This window comes from Salvelinus alpinus, chromosome 30 (genome assembly GCF_045679555.1).
Source record: "Salvelinus alpinus chromosome 30, SLU_Salpinus.1, whole genome shotgun sequence".
Lineage (NCBI taxonomy): Eukaryota > Metazoa > Chordata > Actinopteri > Salmoniformes > Salmonidae > Salvelinus > Salvelinus alpinus.
In genome coordinates, this window is record NC_092115.1 from 13,443,360 (window position 1) to 13,470,531 (window position 27,172).

General features: G+C 44.1%; 1 protein-coding gene across 3 annotated transcripts; it reads left to right on the plus strand.

Annotated features, from left to right (window-relative positions):
• Positions 1-3,659: 3,659 nt before the first annotated feature.
• Positions 3,660-26,204, plus strand: LOC139560110 (F-box-like/WD repeat-containing protein TBL1XR1). 3 transcript variants are annotated; one of them, XR_011671867.1, is made up of 16 exons: positions 3,660-3,903; positions 9,425-9,486; positions 12,783-12,886; positions 14,988-15,133; positions 17,857-18,082; positions 18,490-18,622; positions 19,028-19,169; positions 19,582-19,645; positions 19,889-19,986; positions 20,184-20,366; positions 20,658-20,732; positions 21,075-21,202; positions 21,563-21,728; positions 22,067-22,168; positions 23,652-24,157; positions 26,115-26,204. XR_011671867.1 is itself a non-coding variant. In XM_071376619.1 (15 exons), the coding sequence occupies exons 3-15, from the start codon at positions 12,829-12,831 to the stop codon at positions 23,676-23,678; spliced, it is 1,548 nt and encodes a 515-aa protein (XP_071232720.1). In that variant the 5' UTR covers positions 3,660-3,903; positions 9,425-9,486; positions 12,783-12,828; the 3' UTR covers positions 23,679-26,204. The 3 variants fall into 3 exon arrangements, 2 of the variants coding, with proteins under 2 accessions (XP_071232720.1, XP_071232721.1); XM_071376619.1 differs by having other exon boundaries at positions 23,652-26,204; XM_071376620.1 differs by lacking the exon at positions 9,425-9,486 and having other exon boundaries at positions 3,768-3,903; positions 23,652-26,204.
• The last annotated feature ends 968 nt before the right edge of the window (positions 26,205-27,172 follow it).

Here is a 27,172-nt window from a genome sequence, read left to right on the forward strand (position 1 = left end):
TCATTGACCAGGTCCTGTCGTGTAGTTCTGGGCTGATCCCTCACCTTCCTCATGATCATTGATGCCCCACGAGGTGAGATCTTGCATGGAGCCCCAGACCGAGGGTGATTGACCGTCATCTTGAACTTCTTCCATTTTCTAATAATTGCGCCAACAGTTGTTGCCTTCTCACCAAGCTGCTTGCCTATTGTCCTGTAGCCCAACCCAGCCTTGTGCAGGTCTACAATTTTATCCCTGATGTCCTTACACAGCTTTCTGGTCTTGGCCATTGTGGAGAGGTTGGAGTCTGTTTGATTGAGTGTGTGGACAGGTGTCTTTTATACAGGTAATGAGTTCAAACAGGTGCAGTTAATACAGGTAATGAGTGGAGAACAGGAGGGCTTCTTAAAGTAAAACTAACAGGTCTGTGAGAGCCGGAATTCTTACTGGTTAGTAGGTGATCAAATACTTATGTCATGCAATAAAATGCAAATTAATTACTTAAAAATCATACAATGTGATTTTCTGGATTTTTGTTTTAGATTCCGCCTCTCACAGTTGAAGTGTACCTATGATAAAAATTACAGACCTCTACATGCTTTGTAAGTAGGAAAACCTGCAAAATCGGCAGTGTATCAAATACTTGTTCTCCCCACTGTATGTGTGCATAGGAAAACATTGCATTTGGAGGATGCATTTTATGCGTATTCTATAAAGATGCCTTGTCAAAAAAACTGGGAACTCTGAAAAATACGAGGGCAAATCATGGCGTCAGTGATCTTCAGGTCGTAAAGTCTGAGCTCCAGAACCCTAAGAAGTCCTGTTGTGTTGATGGTACCCTAAATGAAATTGTAAAATATACAGACCACAAATTCCAATTGGCTATACTTAAACTCTTTAACATCATCCTCAGTTCTGGCATCTTCCCCAATATTTGGAACCAAGGACTGATCACCCCAATCCCCAAAAGCGGAGACAAATTCCACCCCAATAACTGCTGTGTGATATGTGTCAACAGCAACCATGGGAAAATCCTCTGCATTAACAGCAGACTTGTACATTTCCTCAGTGAAAACAATGTACTGAGCAAATGTCAAATTGGCTTTTTACCAAATTACCGTACAACAGACCACGTATTCACTCTGCACACCCTAACTGACAAACAAATTAACCAAAGGAAAGGGAAAGTCTTCTCATGCTTTATTGATTTCAAAAAAGCTTTTGACTCAATTTGACATAAGGGGCTGCTATACAAATTGATGGAAAGTGGTGTTTAGGGGGAAAACATAGGACATTATAAAATCCATGTACACAAACAACAACAAGTGTGCAGTGCCGTGGGTGAGACAGGGATGCAGCTTGAGCCCACCCTCTTCAACATATATCTCAACGAATTGGCGAGGGCACTAGAACAGTCTGCAGCACCCGGCCTCACCCTGCTAGAATCTAAAGTCAGATGTATATTGTTTGCAAATGATCTGGTGCTTCTGTCCCCAAACAACGAGGGCCTACAGCAGCACCTAGATATTCTGCACAGATTCTGTCAGACCTGGGCCCTTACAGTTAATCTCAGTAAGACAAAAAATATTGGTGTTCCAAAAAAGGTCCAGTTGCCAGGACCACAAATACAAATTCCATTTAGACACCGTTACCCTAGAGCACACACTTCCACAAAGCTGTGAACGATCTGAGAGACAGGACAAGAAGGGCCTTCTACGCCATCAAAAGGAACATAAAATTCAACATACCAATTAGGATCTGCCAAAAAATACTTGAATCAGTTATAGAACCCATTGCCCTTTATGGTTGTGAGTTCTTGGGTCCGCTCACCAACCAAGAATTCACAAAATGGGACAAACACCAACACTTCTTTATTTATTTAACCAGGCAAGTCAGTTAAGAACAAATTCTTATTTCCAATGACGGCCTACCCCGGCCAAACCCTAACCCAGACAATGCTGGGCCAATTGTGCGCCGCCCTATGGGACTCCCAATCACAGCCGGTTGTGATACAGCCTGGAATCGAACCAGGGTCTGTAGTGATACCTCTAGCACTGAGATACAGTGCCTTAGACCAAAAAAATATCCTCTGTGTAGAACGTAAAACACCAAATAATGCATGCAGTGCAGAATTAAGCCGATACCTGCTAATTATCAAAATCCAGAAAAGAGCAGTTAAATTCTACAACCACCTAAAAGGAAGCGATTCCCAAATCTTCCATACCAAAGCCATCACATACAGAGAGATTAACCTGGAGAAGAATCCCCTAAGAAAAGCTGGTCCTGGGACAGAAACACAATTAGACCCAACCAAATCATGAGAAAACAAAAAGATAATTACTTGACACATTGGAAAGAATTAACTTTTTTTTTTTAGCAAACTAGAATGCTATTTGGCCCTAAACAGAGAGTACACAGTGGCAGAATACCTGACCACTGTGACCTACCCAAAATTAAGGAAAGCTTTGACTATATACAGACTCAGTGAACATAGCCTCAGTGGTGTAAAGTACTTAAGTAAAAATACTTTAAAGAACTAGTTTAGTCGTTTTTTGGGGTATCTGTAATCTACTATTTATTTTCCTGACACCCAGAAGTACTCGTTACATTTTGAATGCTTAGCGGGACAGGAAAATGGTCCAATTCATGCACTTATCAAGAGAACCTCCCTGGTCATCCCTACTGCCTTTGATCTGACGGACTGAGTGTTGGAGTGGGCCCCTGGCTATCCGTAAAATTGAAAAACAAGAAATGGTGCCATCTGCTTTGCTTAATATAAGGAATTTGAAATGATTTATACTTTACTTTGATACTTAAGTATATTTTAGCAATTACATTTACTTTTGATACTTAAGTATATTTAGAACCAAATACTTTTAGACTTTTACTCAAGTAGTTAGTATTTTACTGGGTGACTTTAACTTTTACTTGAGTAACTTTCTATTAAGGTATCTATACTTTTACTCAAGTATCACAATTGGATACTTTTTACACCCCTGCATAGCCTTGCTATTGAGAGATGCCGCCGTAGGCAGACCTGGCTCTCAAGAGAAGACAGGCTTTGTGCATCCTGCCCACAAAATGAGGTGGAAACTGAGCTGCACTTCCTAACCTCCTGCCAAATGTATGACCATATTAAAGACACATATTTCCCTCAGATTACACAGACCCACAAAGAATTTGAAAACAAATCCAAATTTGATAAACTATCTACTGGGTGAAATACCACAGTGTGCCATCACAGCAGCAAGATTTGTGACATGTTGCCACAAGAAAATGGCAACCAGTGAAGAACAAACACCACTGTAAATACAACCTAAATTTATGTTTATTTATTTTCCCTTTTGTACTTTAACTATTTGCACATCGTTACAACACTGTATATAGCCATAATATGACATTTGAAATGTCTCTATTCCTTTGGAACTTTTGTGAATGTAATGTTTACTGTTTATTTTGATTGTTTATTTCACTTTTGTTTATTATCTAATTCACTTGCTTTGGCAATGTAAAGATATGTTTCCCATGTCAATAAACCCTTTGAATTGAAATTGAATTGATCGTAATAAAAAAAATACCGCTCCTGCGCATAAGAAAATAGCACTACATCACTGGTTGAACAGTAGGAAACACGTTTCCTGTAAACTCTGATAACTATGCTTTGTGTACTCCGCTACAATGAGTGACGTTTGGAAATACTGTAGCAGGCTGCCAGGACTGCCCATTTTTGTAGGGAAAGTCACGTTGCTGTGTCTGAAGCCGTTGGTTTCGAACCGCCTGGCTCTGTATCTCTTGCTATTATCTTTAAAATGTTCATACATTTCCTTGAGATATCAATTTTGCAATATTTGTAAATGGATAACATGGTTTAGCTTGAACACGAGGATTACAGCGGAAACCATCTATCAAAAGATTTCAGACAAAGTAGGTACTGGATTATGGGGACATTTTGAAAGAGCAGCTAGCTAACTAGCCTAGCTTACTTGCTAGCCAGCTAGTGTTTAGCAGAACATTTCATATAAGACCGAATCGTATGTTTTGTATTTGTTGTTGGAACATAGGAGTGAATGCAAAATATTGCCACCTCTTTCAAAAGGATTCCCTTTGGTTTTTGAAACAACTACGTTAGTGTAGCTAGCTAGCTAACGCTAAGTCGTTTAGCAATGCCTCATGGGCACGGGAGTGTGGCGAGCGAAAAAAACACGTCGCGGTACTCAGGCTAGCTAGCTAACTTTCGTTAGCTTAGCCTCATTTGCTAACAACCGTGTGGGGGATGGGATTTGTGCTCTCCCGTTAGCTAGCCAGTTAGCTATGTAAGCTAAAATAGCTAGCTAGCGTTATGTCACCAGGCTAAGCTAACGTTAGGTGACAGAACGTAATAGTTTGGCTAGATGAATGAGTTTCTGTTATAATAGCTGAGGTTATACGTTAGATGAAATGTAAATGACGCAGTTAACTATTATTTAAGTTACCGATAGTAAATTGTGCTAAATTGTTAACTAGTAATTGACCTCCAATTAGTTAGCTACCAGTGTGCTAATGTTAGCAGTCTTCTGCCACTACTAGTAGGTCCTCATGCTTCGGCAGTGGGGGACTTTTGTTAACTGGGTGTTAAAGAAATAGAATTGCCATGGTGCCAGGGCCCAACCTCCCATTTTAAGACCATGATAATAATGAGTAGGGATTAGTCCGATCTTCGTTATCAAGTAGAAGTGTTCTAATAGGCTACCACGGGAAATGACGTTAGCTAGATATCCACTGTTTGAACTCACTCCCAACTGATTAGTGACTTGTGTACAGTTAAAGGGAAGAGTTCATTAACTACTGTAGTAGGGAACGGCTCAGTCAGCTAGACTAGCCATCTCATTCAAGCGTTGTATTTTCAAATAGAGAAGAGAGAGAAAAATGGCGGTATTAATGATTTGTAGCACCAGAGGAAAAGTCCATCAAATACACAACCAAGTGTTTTTGTTGAGTGTGTGTTGTAATGGGATGGAGAGTGTGGAACCAGCCTCCCACTATAGTCTACACACAAACACTAACATATGATTTCTTACACATGCTATCAATTTCTTCAACCTTCTAGCTAGGTGTCAAGAAAACGAAGCTTAAGTAGAAACAAAATCATAGCCCTTACAATAATTTAACTACCATGTTGTAGGCTACATGTTGAAAATTCAACACACATTTTCAAGGTACACTACTACAACACAGTCCTTGTGTACTGTAGTAATAATTCTCCCTAGTCTGCTTCTTGCATTCTCCCACCAGGGCACTGGTAGCACAAAGGTCCATTGGCTGTTTTTGGCTTCAACACTGCTGACCTGGTTTGATAGTATAGTGAGTGACACAACCTTCTTGGCCAGTCAACTCATTTACATTTACATTTAAGTCATTTAGCAGACGCTCTTATCCAGAGCGACTTACAAATTGGTGCATTCACCTTATGATATCCAGTGGAACAACCACTTTACAATAGTGCATCTAACTCTTTTAAGGGGGGGGGGGGGTTAGAAGGATTACTTTATCCTATCCTAGGTATTCCTTAAAGAGGTGGGGTTTCAGGTGTCTCCGGAAGGTGGTGATTGACTCCGCTGACCTGGCGTCGTGAGGGAGTTTGTTCCACCATTGGGGTGCCAGAGCAGCGAACAGTTTTGACTGGGCTGAGCGGGAACTGTACTTCCTCAGAGGTAGGGAGGCGAGCAGGCCAGAGGTGGATGAACGCAGTGCCCTTGTTTGGGTGTAGGGCCTGATCAGAGCCTGAAGGTACGGAGGTGCCGTTCCCCTCACAGCTCCGTAGGCAAGCACCATGGTCTTGTAACGGATGCGAGCTTCAACTGGAAGCCAGTGGAGAGAGCGGAGGAGCGGGGTGACGTGAGAGAACTTGGGAAAGTTGAACACCAGACGGGCTGCGGCGTTCTGGATGAGTTGTAGGGGTTTAATGGCACAGGCAGGGAGCCCAGCCAACAGCGAGTTGCAGTAATCCAGACGGGAGATGACAAGTGCCTGGATTAGGACCTGCGCCGCTTCCTGCGTGAGGCAGGGTCGTACTCTGCGAATGTTGTAGAGCATGAACCTACAGGAACGGGTCACCGCCTTGATGTTAGTTGAGAACGACAGGGTGTTGTCCAGGATCACGCCAAGGTTCTTAGCACTCTGGGAGGAGGACACAATGGAGTTGTCAACCGTGATGGCGAGATCATGGAACGGGCAGTCCTTCCCCGGGAGGAAGAGCAGCTCCGTCTTGCCGAGGTTCAGCTTGAGGTGGTGATCCGTCATCCACACTGATATGTCTGCCAGACATGCAGAGATGCGATTCACCACCTGGTTATCAGAGGGGGGAAAGGAGAAGATTAATTGTGTGTCGTCTGCATAGCAATGATAGGAGAGACCATGTGAGGATATGACAGAGCCAAGTGACTTGGTGTATAGCGAGAATAGGAGAGGGCCTAGAACAGAGCCCTGGGGGACACCAGTGGTGAGAGCACGTGGTGCGGAGACAGATTCTCGCCACGCCACCTGGTAGGAGCGACCTGTCAGGTAGGACGCAATCCAAGCGTGGGCCGCGCCGGAGATGCCCAGCTCGGAGAGGGTGGAGAGGAGGATCTGATGGTTCACAGTATCAAAGGCAGCCGATAGGTCTAGAAGGATGAGAGCAGAGGAGAGAGAGTTAGCTTTAGCAGTGCGGAGCGCCTCCGTGACACAGAGAAGAGCAGTCTCAGTTGAATGACTAGTCTTGAAACCTGACTGATTTGGATCAAGAAGGTCATTCTGAGAGAGATAGCAGGAGAGCTGGCCAAGGACGGCACGTTCAAGAGTTTTGGAGAGAAAAGAAAGAAGGGATACTGGTCTGTAGTTGTTGACATCGGAGGGATCGAGTGTAGGTTTTTTCAGAAGGGGTGCAACTCTCGCTCTCTTGAAGACGGAAGGGACGTAGCCAGCGGTCAAGGATGAGTTGATGAGCGAGGTGAGGTAAGGGAGAAGGTCTCCGGAAATGGTCTGGAGAAGAGAGGAGTGGATAGGGTCAAGCGGGCAGGTTGTTGGGCGGCCGGCCGTCACAAGACGCGAGATTTCATCTGGAGAGAGAGGGGAGAAAGAGGTCAAAGCACAGGGTAGGGCAGTGTGAGCAGAACCAGCGGTGTCGTTTGACTTAGCAAACGAGGATCGGATGTCGTCGACCTTCTTTTCAAAATGGTTGACGAAGTCATCAGCAGAGAGGGAGGAGGGGGGAGGAGGGGGAGGAGGATTCAGGAGGGAGGAGAAGGTGGCAAAGAGCTTCCTAGGGTTAGAGGCAGATGCTTGGAATTTAGAGTGGTAGAAATTGGCTTTAGCAGCAGAGACAGAAGAGGAGAATGTAGAGAGGAGGGACTGAAAGGATGCCAGGTCCGCAGGGAGGCGAGTTTTCCTCCATTTCCGCTCGGCTGCCCGGAGCCCTGTTCTGTGAGCTCGCAATGAGTCGTCGAGCCACGGAGCAGGAGGGGAGGACCGAGCCGGCCTGGAGGATAGGGGACATAGAGAGTCAAAGGATGCAGAAAGGGAGGAGAGGAGGGTTGAGGAGGCAGAATCAGGAGATAGGTTGGAGAAGGTTTGAGCAGAGGGAAGAGATGATAGGATGGAAGAGGAGAGAGTAGCGGGGGAGAGAGAGCGAAGGTTGGGACGGCGCGATACCATCCGAGTAGGGGCAGTGTGGGAAGTGTTGGATGAGAGCGAGAGGGAAAAGGATACAAGGTAGTGGTCGGAGACTTGGAGGGGAGTTGCAATGAGATTAGTGGAAGAACAGCATCTAGTAAAGATGAGGTCAAGCGTATTGCCTGCCTTGTGAGTAGGGGGGGAAGGTGAGAGGGTGAGGTCAAAAGAGGAGAGGAGTGGAAAGAAGGAGGCAGAGAGGAATGAGTCAAAGGTAGACGTGGGGAGGTTAAAGTCACCCAGAACTGTGAGAGGTGAGCCATCCTCAGGAAAGGAACTTATCAGGGCGTCAAGCTCATTGATGAACTCTCCAAGGGAACCTGGAGGGCGATAAATGATAAGGATGTTAAGCTTGAAAGGGCTGGTAACTGTGACAGCATGGAATTCAAAGGAGGCGATAGACAGATGGGTCAGGGGAGAAAGAGAGAATGTCCACTTGGGAGAGATGAGGATCCCAGTGCCACCACCCCGCTGACCAGAAGCTCTCGGGGTGTGCGAGAACACGTGGGCAGACGAGGAGAGAGCAGTAGGAGTAGCAGTGTTATCAGTGGTAATCCATGTTTCCGTCAGTGCCAAGAAGTCGAGGGACTGGAGGGAAGCATAGGCTGAGATGAACTCTGCCTTGTTGGCCGCAGATCGGCAGTTCCAGAGGCTGCCTGAGACCTGGAACTCCACGTGGGTCGTGCGCGCTGGGACCACCAGGTTAGAGTAGCAGCGGCCACGCGGTGTGAAGCGTTTGTATGGTCTGTGCAGAGAGGAGAGAACAGGGATAGACAGACACATAGTTGACAGGCTACAGAAGAGGCTACGCTAATGCAAAGGAGATTGGAATGACAAGTGGACTACACGTCTCGAATGTTCAGAAAGTTAAGCTTACGTTGCAAAAAATCTTATTGACTAAAATGATATAGTACTGCTGGCTGGTGAAATAGGCTAGCTAGCAGTGGCTGCGTTGTTGACTTTGTTTGAAAGTGTAGCTGGCTAGGTAACCTCTAACTGGCTAGGTAACCTCGACAATTACTCTAGACTACACAATTATCTTGGATACAAAGACGGCTATGTAGCCAGCTAAGATCAAACAAATCAAACTGTTGTACTGTAATGAAATGAAATGTAATACTACCTGTAATACTACCTGTGGAGCAAAGCGGAATGCAACTACTCGCTCCAAACCAAACCGGGAGTGCGTATCGTAGAGGGAGAGGCAATAGAAGTGTTGTTTCTTGTATTATTGTCTTTTGTGTCTTTAGAGGACTGCTTCACCTTAATGTCCCCTTTCCCTTTTCTTCTGTCCTTATTTTGTCCCACTTTGTCCCTTCTTTGTCCCTTCTTCTCTTCTGCCAACTAGACACTCCTTGTTAGCTAGCTAGCTTCTTTCAGGAATGTCCCTAGCAACTGCCTAGCAACAGGTAAACAACTTAGCTAGCTAAGAAAACGGTATAATTTTATGAAAAATTGTTACTTTTTCAAAAGCCTTTTGAAACTCACAACTCTTTCCTCAATCTGCCTACATAGGCACTGCTACATTTCCCTCACAACTCCCATACAACATTGGCATGTAATATCTATGCACTGGGATTTGTATGTTTGTCATGGATAATCATGAGGTCTGATGTTGCTATGAAATATGATAGTGTCATCCTCTTTCCATGCTATATACTTTTAAACAGTATACTCAAGGTTTCACTCAAGCACTGGCTCCGAGGAGGGTCAACATGAACAACAGCGTCATTGTTATTGTCCCTGTCTTGGTTCCTAGATTGCAGAGTTCCTCCTATGGATGGTGGAGCAATGAGCTTCTGAAAGACACTTGATCACATGGTGAGTAGTCTGGAGTTGACATCATCGTATGTAATAGCCTACATCGGTCCCTTACAAGCAACATACACGTGCTTTTGTCCAATATAGTATATTAGAAAGCACAGTGGTTATCGCAGGTTCACACTTTGACTTGCTTGCAAAGTGCATTGTAAGGATGACTTTCTCTATACGTTGGCTCAGACCTGGACTACCAGGATGCAGAGTTAATTTTGGATACCCCATAGGATAAGCGTGTCATTTTACATCAACGTAGTGTTTTCTAGTCCGCCCTATGAACTGTAGTGAAGGGGCACGAGAGGAGTCTGCAGGCACAGTCATGCCCCCGACAACATGTCAGGACTCTGGGGTTGAGGCCTGTACTTCAGTGTACGTCAAACAGAGAGACAAAGACCTCACGCCAGTGAGTCATATTCACCCTCCATGACCCGACAGACTTGTGGCACGACCTCAAAGCGGCACGGATTGGAAAAAGAAACACCTTCCGTCCCTCGAACGCTGTAAATATTTATGTGGGGGAATAGGAATACACATCGGCACAATTAGTAAACGCCTCAACCCGTTGTAATCTGTCTTGTCGAGCTGTAGCTGACATGATTTCCCGCTCATTCACTCTCGAGGCCCCGGCTGTGATTTATGGATGGAATGTGCAGTACAAACTGTGCGGTGCTGTGTTAATGCATTCACACTCACAGCCTTGGGCCTCGTGCTCAGGGAGAGAGTGCTGTCCTTGGGGCTCGTATTCATAGAACATAGGTTTGTCACAAAACTAGGTACTACAATACATGATTTTCCATGGCAGGAAAACACAAATCAGACAACTCTTTGGTCCTACTGTATGTAAAATATTGTGCTATAGCTTGGAAAAGAAACATGTGATTCTGGGTGACAACATAAAGCTGTTTGTTTCCAATATTAGGACTGTTTTCCTCAGCAAATTTTGTCCGCTTCATGTTTTGTTTCCTTGCCACGATACTTCTGAGTTTCGTGATACTGGTATCGTGACAACCCTAGAGAGAGTGCTGTCCTTGGGCCTTGCGTTCAGAGAGGGAGTGCAATACAGTAGAAGCTACAGTATACTATAGTCTACCGAGAGGTTTGTATACAATCTAGGGATGTTAACCGGTTAGCCATCAAAAATACATGTGATTGGTTATGCTTATTGGTCTATAGGTATAATTTGCATTATTTAGTATAATTAAATTGTCGGTTGTGTATTTTCATTAGTCATCATGTATCTTATCACACGCACAGCATACAGAGCCTAGTTTGAGGATAGGAATATCCTGTCACCTGTCAGACAGAATAAGAGCAGCTCCTGAAAAAGCTGCTACTGGAGTGAAACTTGTTTTTTATAAGCCCTGTCATTGCATCACTAATAACAATTCTAAATGCAATCATGTGCTAACTGTTTTGATGGCCAAGATTAAAAAGCGACTCTTATTTTTTATTATTGTAATTAAAGCGTGCCTCCGATTCGCCATTTGAGTACATAGGCTATAGTCAACGGTAGGCAGGCTAGGCTATCAGCAGGTCACCCACCACTTTGCAATGTGAGCAATGGTCTTGCTTAACATCACACTAATCCTGGCCAGTAGGAGGGTGTTTCTAAGCAGCTACGAGTTAGAATGAAAACCTGCCACTTTCTCATTCTTCTCCTCCAACGCCTTTTGAGAAGGAGGCGAGGAGAGAGACCCTGTCTGTAATTGGTATGGGACAAGAGAAAAGCAGTGTACTCAGCAAATAACATGCAAACCTGTTGTCGGTGTATTGTTTGTTTAAAAAAGCTATTTTAGATTAATATATGTGTATATATAATATAATAATAATAATATATATAATAATATATATATATATATGTATATATGTATATATATAGTATGTATGTAGACACCACCTCAGCAACCTGACTCATGCTCAATGTGAACACCTATGGGTGTCTCTGCAACGCGGTTCCGCACCCAACACTGTCATGATTCTGTCTGCGCCATGAAGTGCATCGTCATTCGTCAGAGTCCAAGGCGCTCTTGATTTGATTAGCATTGGATCTAATTTTTGGTCTGAGTGTTGACTGTAGTGTGCTGGCATGACAGAGAGCTGGAAGTTTCAATCCAGCCACCCTCCACGTCCCTGTTTATTTCCACAGTTCTGTTTAAACAGTGTGTGGCTTTGCTTGAATAAATACGCGGCAGGGATACAAACTATGCTGGCTGTTATTCCTGAACCCCCCCCCCCCCCCCATTTCCTTTCCCTAGTGGTTTTGTCCACAAGAATTAGCCTGCCCTCTTTAAGGAGGGCTCGGTAATGATTTCCAGTTGTGGGGATTATTGAATGGAAACTAGTGCCTTGCCTAAGGGCCAGGATGGGGACACTCCACAACCCACCAAAGAAGAATTACACTCCATGATTGTACTGCCAAATGATGATTGCTGTAGCCACGGTGTTATGAAGTTTGCCCAAAGTAGGTCGGGCAAGGTGAGGGATCAAAAGTAGGTCGGGCAAGGTGAGGGATCAAAAGTAGGTCGGGCAAGGTGAGGGATCAAAAGTAGGTCGGGCAAGGTGAGGGATCGAAAGTAGGTCGGGCAAGGTGAGAGATCGAAAGTAGGTCGGGCAAGGTGAGGGATCGAAAGTAGGTCGGGCAAGGTGAGGGATCGAAAGTAGGTCGGGCAAGGTGAGGGATCGAAAGTAGGTCGGGCAAGGTGAGGGATCGAAAGTAGGTCGGGCAAGGTGAGGGATCGAAAGTAGGTCGGGCAAGGTGAGGGATCGAAAGTAGGTCGGGCAAGGTGAGGGATCGAAAGTAGGTCGGGCAAGGTGAGGGATCGAAAGTAGGTCGGGCAAGGTGAGGGATCGAAAGTAGGTCGGGCAAGGTGAGGGATCGAAAGTGGGTCGGGCAAGGTGAGGGATCGAAAGTGGGTCGGGCAAGGTGAGGGATCAAAAGGCCTTAGGTCATCATTTGTTGGGAGTTAGTCTTTTATTTATTTATTTTTTGAATTACACCCTGTTTGCAAGGATCTACTATGCATTTACAATCTACACTACGTGTTGAAAGTCAATGTTGCCACTTGCCAAGACTACCAAGTTCAAAAGCATGCCCAGTTCCAACTAAAATACTTAGTTACTAATCAGTGTATTGGTAATCCATGGGCAAGTGTTCAAATGTTCGACCCTGACGAAGGCACTGGGTTCATTGACATGTCAGTTCACTCGGTTAATAAGTGTCTGAGTATAATAGGACTATACAGCATTCATATTTCGTCAGGCTAGGTGTTGTAACTGTGTCTGTCTCTTGTTCTTGCTAGGCTCCTATCCTGCGCTGACCCCATGGTTTAACCGCCAGGATTAAAAATGAGCATTAGCAGTGATGAGGTCAACTTCCTGGTGTACAGATACCTGCAGGAGTCGGGTAAGACAGACCTACATCTTCTCGTGTACTTTGTGCAGTAGACCGCTCCGGAAATGTAGTGTCTCGTCCTTTTTGAACATTTCTATTTCAACTAATTTGGACCATTTATCCATTGTCAGATCTGCAATTTATCTAGCTGAAATGCAGAAAAAATGCTTAATATATCTACTACCATATTCCTCAAATGGAATCTTAACTGAGTGTTACACAGCTGGTGAAGCTGGTTGAAATGATGTCACTATGACCAGACACTGGTTGAAATGATGTCACTATGACTAGACACTGGTTGAAAGGATGTCACTATTTACATTTTTTAAAACATTTTAGTCATTTAGCAGACGCTCTTATCCAGAGCGACTTACAGTAGAGTGCATACATTTTATTACATTTTTTTTACATACTGAGACAAGGATATCCCTACCGGCCAAGAGCAGACGCTCTTATCCAGAGCGACTTACAGTAGAGTGCATACATTTTATTACATTTTTTACATACTGAGACAACGATATCCCTACCGGCCAAACCCTCCCTAACCCGGACGACGCTATGCCAATTGTGCGTCGCCCCACGGATCTCCCGGTTGCGGCCGGCTGCGACAGAGCCTGGGCGCGAACCCAGCCCAGCCTGGGCGCGAACCCAGAGACTCTGGTGGCGCAGCTAGCACTGCAATGCAGTGCCCTAGACCACTGCGCCACCCGGGAGCTTGGGACTATGACCAGACACTGGTTGAAATGATGTCACTATGACTAGACACTGGTTGAAATGATGTCACTATGACCAGACACGGGTTGAAAGGATGTCACTATGACCAGACACTGGTTGAAATGAGGTCACTATGACAAACACTGGTTGAAATGATGTCACTATGACTAGACACTGGTTGAAATGATGTCACTATGACTAGACACTGGTTGAAAGGATGTCACTATGACCAGACACTGGTTGAAATGATGTCACTATGACCAGACACTGGTTGAAAGGATGTCACTATGACCAGACACTGGTTGAAATGATGTCACTATGACCAGACACTGGTTGAAATGATGTCACTATGACTAGACACTGGTTGAAAGGATGTCACTATGACCAGACACTGGTTGAAATGAGGTCACTATGACTAGACACTGGTTGAAATGATGTCACTATGACTAGACACTGGTTGAAATGATGTCACTATGACTAGACACTGGTTGAAATGATGTCACTATGACTAGACACTGGTTGAAATGATGTCACTATGACTAGACACTGGTTGAAATGATGTCACTATGACTAGACACTGGTTGAAATGATGTCACTATGACTAGACACTGGTTGAAAGGATGTCACTATGACCAGACACTGGTTGGAATGATGTCACTATGACTAGACACTGGTTGAAAGGATGTCACTATGACTAGACACTGGTTGAAAGGATGTCACTATGACTAGACACTGGTTGAAATGATGTCACTATGACTAGACACTGGTTGAAAGGATGTCACTATGACCAGACACTGGTTGGAATGATGTCACTATGACCAGACACTGGTTGGAATGATGTCACTATGACTAGACACTGGTTGAAATGATGTCACTATGACTAGACACTGGTTGAAATGATGTCACTATGACTAGACACTGGTTGAAAGGATGTCACTATGACCAGACACTGGTTGGAATGATGTCACTATGACCAGACACTGGTTGGAATGATGTCACTATGACTAGACACTGGTTGAAATGATGTCACTATGACTAGACACTGGTTGAAATGATGTCACTATGACCAGACACTGGTTGGAATGATGTCACTATGACTAGACACTGGTTGAAAGGATGTCACTATGACCAGACACTGGTTGAAATTATGTCACTATGACTAGACACTGGTTGAAAGGATGTCACTATGACCAGACACTGGTTGAAAGGATGTCACTATGACCAGACACTGGTTGAAATGAGGTCACTATGACATTTCAACAAGTTTCGCCCGCTGGGTATAAACTCTTCAAGGTGAATGTAACCATAACAACCTAATGACGCAGTGTTGTGGCGATTTGAAGGACAGGGGTGTAACAACACTAATTTCCCTCTCTCCATCCCTTTCCCTGTCTGCCAGGCTTCTCCCACTCGGCTTTCACGTTTGGCATAGAGAGCCACATCAGCCAGTCCAATATCAACGGAGCCCTGGTGCCCCCTGCTGCCCTCATCTCCATCATCCAGAAGGGCCTGCAGTACGTGGAGGCAGAGGTCAGCATCAACGAGGTCAGTACCCTCAATGCTAACTTGCTTATTTACTGACTGTGCGCCACGCTAACCGCTAACTTTCCTATATATTGACTGTTTATTTGATTTAACCTTTATTTAACTAGGCAAGTCAGTTAAGAACAAATTCTTATTTACAATGACGGCCTAGGAACAGTGGGTTAACTGCCTTGTTCAGGGGCAGAATGACAGATTTTTACCTTGTCAGCTCAGGGATTCGATCTAGCAACCTTTCGGTTACTGGCCCAACGCTCTAACCACTAGGCTACCTGCCACCGTGTTCAATACCTTCTCTATGTAGCCTTTAATTTCCTAAATGTAAGACGGTTGAAGTTGCCCCAACCACAAATCTAGGATTACATTACATCTAATCCCAGGGAAGAGCAATCCTATGACATCATGCGCTCTATTGCTCTGCTATAGCTGATGTCATTGGATTGTAATTTTCTAGTGCTCTACTACAGATTGACTAAAGTTTCTGGGTGAAGACGCATGTTAGACATATCAATTGAAACATAAAGAAGGAAATTTAAACTTTTGAGTGGAATTCCCCTTTAGCCATTAGGGGATTATAAAACCATCTGGCCCTGAATCACCTGTAGTGATGAGGTCGGAATTAATCAAGTTACAAATCGCAATATTATTTTTGGACAATCTTATCTATATTTGACTCCGAGTATGGATTTGTAATGTATTTATTGTTATAATTCTTTCTACTGTAGGTAGTTAGCTAGTGCTAGTCATCTGTACCTGCGCCAAAACTGCTGTTTTTCATCCTATAGCTTGTTCTCCGTTTTGTTTTTAAATAGTGAGCCAACCTGTTTTCAGCAATTTCTTTGTTTCCCTGACTGATCAAAACTCGTTTTCTACTGTTCTCTCTTGTCCCTCTGCAGCAGACATAGTGAGCAATATGTTTGGAACATCGAATCACAGTGAAAGCGCGCTGTCATATCGTGAAAATCCCAATACATATAGAATCACAATGCATATAGAATCGCGAGAATCGCAATACATATAGAATCGTGAGAATCGCAATACATACAGTTGAAATAAGAAGTTTACATACACTTAGGTTGGAGTCATTAAAACTCGTTTTTCAACCACTCCACAAATTTCTTGTTAACAAACTATAGTTTTGGCAAGTCGGTTAGGACATATACTTTGTGCATGACACAAGTCATTTTTCCAACAATTGTTTACAGACAGATTATTTCATTTATAATTCACTGAATCACAATTCCAGTGGGTCAGAAGTTTACATACACTAAGTTGACTGTGCCTTTAAACAGCTTGGAAAATGGCAGAAAAAGATGTCATGGCTTTAGAAGCTTCTGATAGGCGAATTGACATCATTTGAGTCAATTGGAGGTGTATCTGTGGATGTATTTCAAGGCCTACATTCAAACTCAGTGCCTCTTTGCTTGACATCATGGGAAAATCAAAAGAAATCAGCCAAGACCTCAGATTTTTTTTTTGTAGACCTCCACAAGTCTGGTTCATCCTTGGGAGCAATTTCCAAATGCCTGAAGGTACCACGTTCATCTGTACAAACAATAGTACGCAAGTATAAACACCATGGGACCACGCAGCCGTCATACCGCTCAGGAAGGAGACTTGTCTCCTAGAGATGAACGTACTTTGGTACAAAAAGTGCAAATCAATCCCAGAACAACAGCAAAGGACCTTGTGAAGCTGGAGGAAACAGTAAAATGAGTCCTATATCGACATAACCTGAAAGGCCGCTCAGCAAGGAAGAAGTCACAGCTCCAAAACCGCCATTAAAAAAAGGCAGTTTGCAACTGCACATGGGAACAAAGATCGTACTTTTTGGAGAAATGTCCTCTGGTCTGATGAAACAAAAATATAACCTTTTGGCCGTAATGACCATTGTTATGTTTATGAGGGTGCTTCGCTGTAGGAGGGACTGGTGTACTTCACAAAATAGATGGCATCATGAGGCAGGAAAATTATGTGGATATATTGAAGCAACATCTCAAGACATCAATCAGGAAGTTAAAGCTTGGTTGCAAATGGGTCTTCCAAATGGACAATGACCCCAAGCATACTTCCAAAGTTGTAGTAAAATGGCTTAAGGACAACAAAGTCAAGGTGTTGGAGTGGCCATCACAAAGCCCTGACCTCGATCCTATAGAACATTTGTGGGCAGAACTGAAAAAGTGTGTGCGAGCAAGGAGGCCTACAAACCTGACTCAGTTACACCAGCTCTGTCAGGAGGAATGGGCCAAAATTCACCCAACTTATTGTGGGAAGCTTGTGGAAGGCTACCTGCAACGTTTGACCCAAGTTAAACAATTTAAAGGCAATGCTACCAAATACTAATTGAGTGTATGTAAACTTCTGACCCACTGGGAATGTGATGAAAGAAATAAAAGCTGAAAGAAATTATTCTCTCTACTATTATTCTGACATTTCACATTCTTAAAATAAAGTGGTGATCCTAACTGACCTAAGACAGGGCATTTTTACTAGGATTAAATGTCAGGAATTGTGAAACTGAGTTTTATTGCATTTGGTTAAGATGTATGTAAACTTCCGACTTCAACTGTATAGAATCGCAATACATATGGAATCGCAATACTTATAAAATCAGCAGCTAAGTATGGTGATGATATTGTGAGGTCCCTGCAGTTCCCAGCCCCACCCATCATTAGTAGTACCTGAAACTGTGTAAGAACCCAAACTTCTGTCTTGTTGCCATCCAGGATGGCACTCTTTTTGACGGGCGGCCCATCGAGTCGCTGTCCCTGATCGACGCGGTTATGCCCGACGTGGTGCAGACGCGGCAGCAGGCCTACAGGGAAAAGCTGGCCCAGCAGCAGCAGGTCGGCAGCACTAGCGGCACCCAGGGCCTCCAGCCTGGCGGTGCCAAGAACGGAGAGGGAGGCACCGCTGCCAACGGCGAGGAGAACGGCGCCCATGGCTTAGCCAGTGAGCATAACCTTTTATTATTTTTGTTACATTTTCCATGTTTCCTTTCATGATCATGATGCCATAACAGTACAACTGATTTACAATACATAGGCTTCACACCTCTTGAGTTTAAAGCACAATGTACGGTGGAGACTGTTGTCATCCATACTAACACTAGCGTAGGTTTAGTTGCTATTCGACAAGCTAGCTCCCTCCGGCCATGGATTTAACGGGGTGGAAACTCCATCAGCCAATGCTTACATCAGTCCTATGCATTTTAAATGATGGAGGAATGTGCAAGTGCGGAATTGGCTCAGGACTCAGCCTGTGTGTCTAGCATAGAGATAGAACTCTAGATGGATATAAGATGTTTGATACAAGATGAGTCTATTATCTAACTTTATGGTATGTGTGTGTGCGTCCAGACCACCATGCAGAGATGATGGAGGTGGACCGGGATGTGGAGATCCCCCAAAACAAGGCCATGGTGCTGAGGGGCCACGAGTCAGAGGTGTTCATCTGTGCCTGGAACCCTGTCAACGACCTGCTCGCCTCTGGGTACAGAGCAAACTCCTATATCCTTCTGTCTCACTGTCTGTCCTACTTCTGTCTCACTGTCTGTCCTACTTCTGTCTCTTTACAGAGCAGGGACATAGCCTAAAGATAAATGATTTCTGTTCATAAAGTAAAATCCACCTTCATACAGCATTGTTAGTCTGGAGAAGTATGCGTTGACCTACATTTTGATGTGGCAGAACTTAGTCAAGGATGTTTCCAACAGGTTGCTGGTGGTAACCTTCAGTGAAATAATGTTTATTTGTGTGTTTTGTACTCGCACATCTAATTGAATCCTACGCACCATATAATACAATCTACGTAGTCAGACATTACTGTGGTTTTAGGCTAGCCAAAGAAGTTGGATGTTAGATGATAGTGTGTGTGTGTGTGTGTGTGTGTGCGCAGGTCTGGGGACTCGACGGCGCGGATCTGGAACCTGAGTGAGAACGACACGGGCAGCTCCACGCAGCTGGTGCTGAGACACTGTATACGGGAGGGAGGCCAGGACGTACCCAGCAACAAAGACGTCACCTCGCTGGACTGGAATGTGAGTTGGAGAGAGACCCCGATTAGTTTGTCTTCCCAGCTGGAAATATGGGACAGCTTCTCTCTCCCATGGAAAATACAGGGCTGAGTAACAGTAGAGCTGGCTGTCATTTCCCTGCTCTATGAAGGATACTCAACCTGCATTTAACTACTTTGGGCTTAATCGCAACTCAAGACAAGCAGGCAAAACTGACTTTCTGGGAAATGTTTGGTGTCATCGGGAGATAATTTTTTTGCCAAGATTTTAGTAATGCACATAAATCTCAAATTAGGATCGGTCCCTTGTTTGGTCCCAATCTGGAGTGCAACAGAAACAAACAAATATATGGCAACCCAGAATTCCAGGTTATTTAAAGGGTTTAGTTTTGGTATTTAAAAAAATCCTAAATAACTGCTGAATTTGTCTTTTTCAGAGTGAGGGTACACTGCTAGCCACAGGCTCGTACGACGGCTTTGCCAGAATATGGACTAAAGACGGTAAGCCATTTAAAGATGCACTACGGCCGTTGTCAATTGTTTACATAACATTTTTGCTTTAATAGTTTTAGGCAAACAATATAAGCTTTTGTCCACTGAGGTGATTTCTGGACAACATGTCTGTCCATTTAGGGGGATCCCTTTTGGCTAGGACAACAACTCAACATTTCTAAACACCGAATTATAGATGGCCCATAGTCCTGTTCTCATGCTAAACAAGCAACGTGACATGTGTTTTTGCAGGTAACCTCGCCAGTACCTTGGGCCAGCATAAAGGTCCTATATTTGCCCTTAAATGGAATAAGAAAGGAAACTTCATCCTCAGTGCAGGAGTAGATAAGGTAAGATAACGTAGCCAAGGTAGGATGACGTAGCCAAGGTAGGATAACATAGCCAAGGTAGGATAACGTAAGATAATGTGTTTTGTGATAGACAGTTTGGCTTAAAATCCTTTTAAATGAATTTGATTCGTCGTGGTGTGTTGTCATTGGTCATGCATGATGAAAGGACTCTGACAGTGTATCCGTCTCCCGTTCAGACCACCATCATTTGGGACGCTCACACGGGAGAGGCTAAGCAGCAGTTTCCCTTCCACTCTGCGCCGGCCCTGGACGTGGACTGGCAGAGCAACAACACGTTTGCCTCCTGCAGCACGGACATGTGCATACACGTGTGTAAGCTGGGGCAGGACCGGCCTGTCAAGACTTTCCAGGGACACACGGTAAGACCAGGGACTGGCTGTCTGGCCTGGATGCGTTTCAACAGTCTCCTCTGTCACGTTGACATTGTGACTGACATTGATTCATCTCTGTAGTCTAAAGGCCTCGTCTTCAAATGCACTGACCTGAATATAAAGGTGAAGCCTTTTGCCCGTCCTCTTCCTGTTCTGTCACGTCACTACAGGAAGTGCCTTTAGACAGTTAATGCATCTTTGTGTGCTGCTATATTATAAAGTTCACAACGTGTTTCCTTGTATTGCCACTCATCATCCCTTTCTCTTTCCCTCCTATAGAATGAAGTGAACGCAATCAAGTGGGATCCCACGGGGAGTCTGCTGGCCTCCTGCTCTGACGACATGACACTCAAGGTCATTACACACACACAGCTCTCTCTCTCTCACACACACAGCTCTCTCTCTCTCACACACACAGCTCTCTCTCTCTCACACACACAGCACACACAGTAGTGTTATTGGGGACCGTTGGTCCTAGTTTATAGTTTATAGGCCGGATCTACAACCTCTTCTTCCTGAGTCGGTCCCATGGTGCTACATAATGTCTCTGTCTCCTTCCTGAGTCGGTCCCATGGTGCTACATAATGTCTCTGTCTCCTTCCTGAGTCGGTCCCATGGTGCTACATAATGTCTCTGTCTCCTTCCTGAGTCGGTCCCATGGTGCTACATAATGTCTCTGTCTCCTGTCTGTCTCAGATCTGGAGTATGAAGCAGGACTCGTGTGTCCACGACCTGCAGGCCCACAGTAAGGAGATTTACACCATCAAGTGGAGCCCCACGGGGCCCGGGACCAACAACCCCAATGCCAACCTGATGCTGGCCAGGTAATAGAAGACGGTGAAACACTCCAACTCCCAGCATTCCTCTGGGGTTTTTATCATAAGCGGTTATGTATCATAAAAAAACATTTAAGATCTGTACGTGACGTAGTATGGAGTCATGTGTTCATCTCTATCTGACAATCTGTTTCCCCACAGCTGAAGGAAAAAATAAAGAGCCCAGGATAGTCACTGTAATCAAATATAAGTGAATAGATCTTCTGTCCTTCCGCTGCCTTTTACCCTCCTAAACAGCTCCTGGGGCGCCGCACCATGCTCCCTCCCAAATGGGTGGTGTCTGGGTCGTTAGGAGCAGAAGATGAATTTCCAAGATGGATGCTAAAGTACTGTTCTTCTTCTCCCCAGCGCGTCGTTTGACTCGACGGTGCGTCTGTGGGACGTGGAGCGGGGCGTGTGCATCCACACGCTCACCCGCCACCAGGAGCCCGTCTACAGTGTGGCCTTCAGCCCCGACGGGCGCCACCTGGCCAGCGGCTCCTTCGACAAGTGTGTCCACATCTGGAACACACAGGTACGGGACGGACACACACACACAGTCGCTGACGTCACTCGTACATCATTCACATCTCAAGCCCGACTGTTTCTTGTAGGGCTGGTCTGGTGGTCGACGAATGGGTTTGAATATTTAGGTCTGAATCTGGGTGCCTGACTCTGATGTATATGATGCATTGATTTCAATGGGTGATTTCTGTGAAAATTTGAGTTCTAAATGTAAATCTGGAGCTCAGCCCTTAGTGAGATACGTGTAATAATGTAAACATGATTGAAATTGAGTTGCCCCAAATCCATTTTCCCTGGTCATTGTTTGGCTGATTACACCCCTGTCCCTCTGTCTGTCCCTCTGTCCAGACGGGGGCTTTAGTCCACAGCTATAGGGGAACGGGGGGTATCTTCGAGGTGTGCTGGAACGCCACGGGCGACAAGGTGGGAGCCAGCGCGTCAGACGGATCGGTAAGTCTCACCAGCTGTCTCTTAATGGACACAGCCAGGAATTATTTCCCTGGTGTCAGGAGGAGCCTGGCTTCATTTACACCCACTGTTCACGAGCACCAAGTAGTGACACTATATATAGATTGTAGTACTGTGCTAATGATCTGTTAGCTACCTGTCCAGTATCCAGCGTCTGTTATATTCATCTGGGGTCAAAAAGAGCAATAAACAGAATGATTTACTTGACAACAGTTGCAGCTGAGGAGTAATGAATCAAACGGCTAGGTTGTCGATGGTCTTGAGCATCTACAGGTCATCTGTAAGGGATTGTCCTAGTAGTTCCACACCATAGTGCCCTCCAAGCTCATCACTAAGCTCAGGATCCTGGGACTGAACACATCCTTCTGCAACTGGATCATGGACTTTCTGAGGGACCACAGTGGGGGTAGGCAATAACGCGTCCGCCACGCAGACCCTCAATACGGGGGCCCCTTAGGGGTGCGTGCTTAGTCCCTTCCTGTACTCCCTGTTCACCCACGACTCCAACACCATTAAGTTTGCTGACGACACATCTACATCAACGGAGCTGTAGTGGAACGGATCGAGAGCTTCAAGTTCCTTGGTGTCCACATCACTAAGGAATTAGCGTCCACACACACCAACAGTTGTGAAGAAGGCACGACAATCCCTTTTCCCCGTCAGGAGGCTGAAAAGATTTGGCATGGGCTCTCAGATTCTCAAAGTTATACGGCTGCACCATTGAGAGCATCTTGACTGGCTGCATCACCGCTTGGTATGGCAACTGCTTGGCATCTGAACGCAAGGTGCTACAGCGGGTAGTGCGTATGGCCTAAGTACATCACTGTAGCCGAGCTCTCTGCCAACTATGACCTCTATGCCAGGTGGTGTCAGAGCAAGGCTTAAAAATGGTCATAGACTGTTCTCTCTGTTACCGATACCAGGCGGTGTCAGAACCTTAGAGGTTCCGCAGATTGAATGAAAATGAAGTGACTTTCTGCAGTGTATACTGCACCACTTAGACTAGTAATGGATGTGTGTTTGTCTCATTGTTAAAGGCATAGTTGGTTTCTATGTTAAAGGGATACGTCAGGATTTTGCTAATGGGGCCATTTATCTACTTCCCCAGAGTCAGATGAACTTGTGGATACCATTTTTATGTTTGTGTCAAGTATGAAGGAAGTTAAGAGGTAGATTCGCGAGCCATTGCCAACTAGCCAGATAATGTTAACTAGCATTAGCATAATGACTGGAAGTCTATGGTACCAGCTAGCAGATACCCATAGACTTTCAGTCATCTACCTCTTAACTTCAAACTGCAGGCAGAGACATACATTTTTTTTTTTTCTGACTGGGAAAGTAGATAAAGATCCTTTTAAGGCCAGGGGTTTTCCAGGTCTGGTCACGTGGTCAGAAGAAAAAAAATATGGCCCAGCTCATTACATATGACCTTTAACGTCTATCTTTCCTGCTCTCTCTGTTCCAGGTTTGTGTATTAGACCTGAGGAAATGACGCTCGTTTGGGGAGCCATGGACCGACTACGAATGTGTACATAGCCAAAATGACTGTCCCTGCCTGTCGTCTACACTGCTGTAGTCCCAACAGAAGCCATGGCCTGCCATCACAACCACCACCGACGGAGCGCTCAACACCCACATAAACACTTAAACTACACCTCCAGTGAAGGGGTCAAACTAACCTCCAGTGAAGGGTGTCGTCGTCGTCGTCGTCCCCCCCCCCAAGTCAGACTCAGACCCACAGGAGAGACAAATGACTTTTACGTTCAGAGAATTATAAAATCCCAAAGGGGACCCATTGCATACATACCAAAACATCTGCTATTTTGTTTAGTTTCTTTCTTTTTATCCTTTATACCAGAAATGGCTTTTTTCCCCCCTCACGTTGTTGGTGTGTGCATATTGTACATGTCAGCATGTTTTGTCGTCCTTTTGCCGTAGGTTTGTGTTACATGTCGGGGAAAGAGTGGAGAGGTCAGTAGGATTTTTGTTTCTTTTACAATTTGGGTTTGAAACTGTTTATTGGGAGAAATCCATTCACTTTGGCACTGTACTTTTGTTTATGGCTCAAGAAAACATTGAACAAATCTATATTTCATAAGTTGAAATGGGTTAATTTGTTTTCAATTGTAATTTTGATGCTTGTTTTTCAGTTTGCCCAAAATTGTCGTTTTTTTAAATATTTGTCAGAGAGCAGTTAGTGGGGAGGAAAGCACTATGTCTCATTTTGCTTGTTTACCTTGAGAAATGGTTTCAGGTGTGAAAACTGTTAGATCTCTGGACTAAAGATCATCACCGTTAGCTACTACATAACCCCATCCTTTCATATTCTAAGGACATGTTACTTTAGGTTTCAGTGTTATGTAGAAGGAAAGGCTGATCGTCCATCTGTGCCTCCGCGGCTCTTTTAGCCAGAACATAGGAATGGCAGTGCTTTGGGTAGCTCATGAATGAATAGGACACAGGACAACCCCCATGTCAAAGTTAGCCGGGAGTTTTCATAAACTTCAACACTTCATAAATTGGTCAAACATTAGATTTTGTCAATGTCCCAAGACTACTTTTGAGTCGTAACTTCTGACCAACTTTGATTTTGGAGTGAACCATTGTTTCAAGTGTTCTGTTTGAGGACGCACTGCTGTGTCTGCTCTTAAGTCATTGTGGATGATTGATTTTCTACCCAGCACCAACACTCGGAGACAGGCTGTGTCAAGGCCTATAAATGGGGCTTTTTTTGTGGTGTTCAGAAGGTGATATTTTCTAGGCAGGGAGATGAGAAGCAGACTTTGGAACATATGACTTGACGTAACATTCTAACTACATATAATATATATATATATGTGACATCACAGGGGATTCTTTTTGTATGCCACTTGTATGCAAGGTTGGTTTTGAAAAATTCTCCGAAACGCTTGGAAATGTGTTAGTCTTATGCATCATGTGGGTCTTTCACCATGAGAAATGGGTCTTTATAAAATACCATTAAACGGTCATAGCTATAAAAGAGCAGCCCTAAGAATGGGTTTGTTTTAAGTTATTTTCTGCACTTAAGAATAATGCAAAACAGGAGATGTGTTCAAGCAAAAAGGTTTTGGGGTCAATTCCATTCTGGAAGTCAACTTCTAATTAGAATTTGAATAAAATCTTAATGGAAAATAAATGGCAACTTTTTTTCCGTTATTGAATTGGAATTTGAGCACTTTAAATGGCGTTGACCACCAACCCTGGTTGGTACATCCAGACGCAGGATAATGCTGTTAGTTTAATTTCTCTCCCGTAGCTGAACGCGTGTAGTCGTTCTGTGAAAAAGCGGGGGACAATAGTAGTTTCTAAACTGTTGACTTGTTGGGTACACATTGGATCCAAGCCAACTTCATGGCATTCCAACATACCATCTCGTAGCCCTAGCTAACATCCAGTGGTTTTAAAACACCAATGTTTTATTTTCAACAACAAAAATCTTCTCCAAAAGCCTCCTTTGCTCAAAGAATGTCACTTGTTTTACAAACGCATTTTGTACAGAAGCTAGCTAAGAGTATTTTGAAGTTTGCTTTAATATAACCAACAGTGAGTGGATCGTTCCATGAAGACTATTAGGAAGTCTTGACAGTGGAATGGTATTTTATAATGTTTGTTTTTAAAAAATAATCTTTTTACAATGCATTCAAGTGTTTGCTATTTCTTGTTCCTACCTAAAGTACTAATTCTATCTTTGCTATGCCTAAAAAGCTCTTGAAGGTTTTGTACTCTTTGAAAAACTTTTATAATTCTGATTTATTTGTAGCAAAAATGAACAAGAACAATAAATCTCAATGTGATTTATCCACAACACCCTGGACCATGTCGCTAAATACCAGTGTGCAGATTGTTTTTTTTGTTTGTTTCATTTTGTCTTCGCCCTCACCCATGTTATCTTCTCTCACTCACACAGATGCTGAGACTCTCTGCAACCTACGCATCTGACTGTTGTAATATCAATCAGATCTTTGAAACGTCTAGAATAAAAAATCTATTTTGATAATAGCCGTGTGGTTTTTCTGTTGACTTGGTTTGTTTCTCACCTAGAGACCTTTTGGTGTATTGCATGTTTTTTTGTTTAAAAAAATCTTTTTTTTGTTTATGAAATGCACATCCTCTTCAGTCATAGGTTGTGTAGTAGTCTATCCATGGTACATTCGGAAATATTCAGACCCCTTGACTTTTTTTCACATTTTATGTTACAGCCTTTAAAATTAATACAACAATAAAAATCTACACCCATTACCCCATAATTTTTGCACTTCTATAAACAAAAATGGAATCTTACTTTTACATAAGTATTCAGACCCTTGACTCAGTACTTTGTTGAAGCACCTTTGGCAGAGATTACAACCTGGAGTCTTCCTGGGTATGATGCTACAAGCTTTCCACACCTGTATTTGGGGAGTTTCTCCCATTTTGCTCTGCAGATCCTCTCAAGCTCTTGTCAGGTTGGATGGGGAGTGTCACTGGACAGCTGTTTTCATGTCTCCATAGATGTTCGATTGGGTTCAAGTCCAGGCTCTGGCTGGGCCACAAGGACATTCAGAGAATTGTCCCGAAGCCACTTCTGTGTTGTCTTAGATATGTGCTTAGGGTCATTGTTCTGCTGAAAGGTGAACCTTCTCCCCAGTCTGAGGTCCTGAGCGCTCTGGAGCAGGTTTTCATTGAGGATCTCTGTACTTTGCTTCGTTCATCTTTCCCTCGATCCTGACTAGTCTCCCAGTACCTGCCATTGAAAAACATCCCCAAAGCATGATGCTTCACTGTAAGGATGGTGCCAGGTTTCTTCCAGATGTGACACCTGGAATTTAGGCCAAATAGTTCAATCTTGGTTTTATCAGACCAGAGAATCTTGTTTATCATGGTCTGAGAGTCCTTTAAGTGCCTTTTAGCAGACTCCAAGTGGTCTTATGTGCCTTTTACTGAGATGTGGCTTCCGTCTGGCCAATCTACCATAAAGGCCTGATT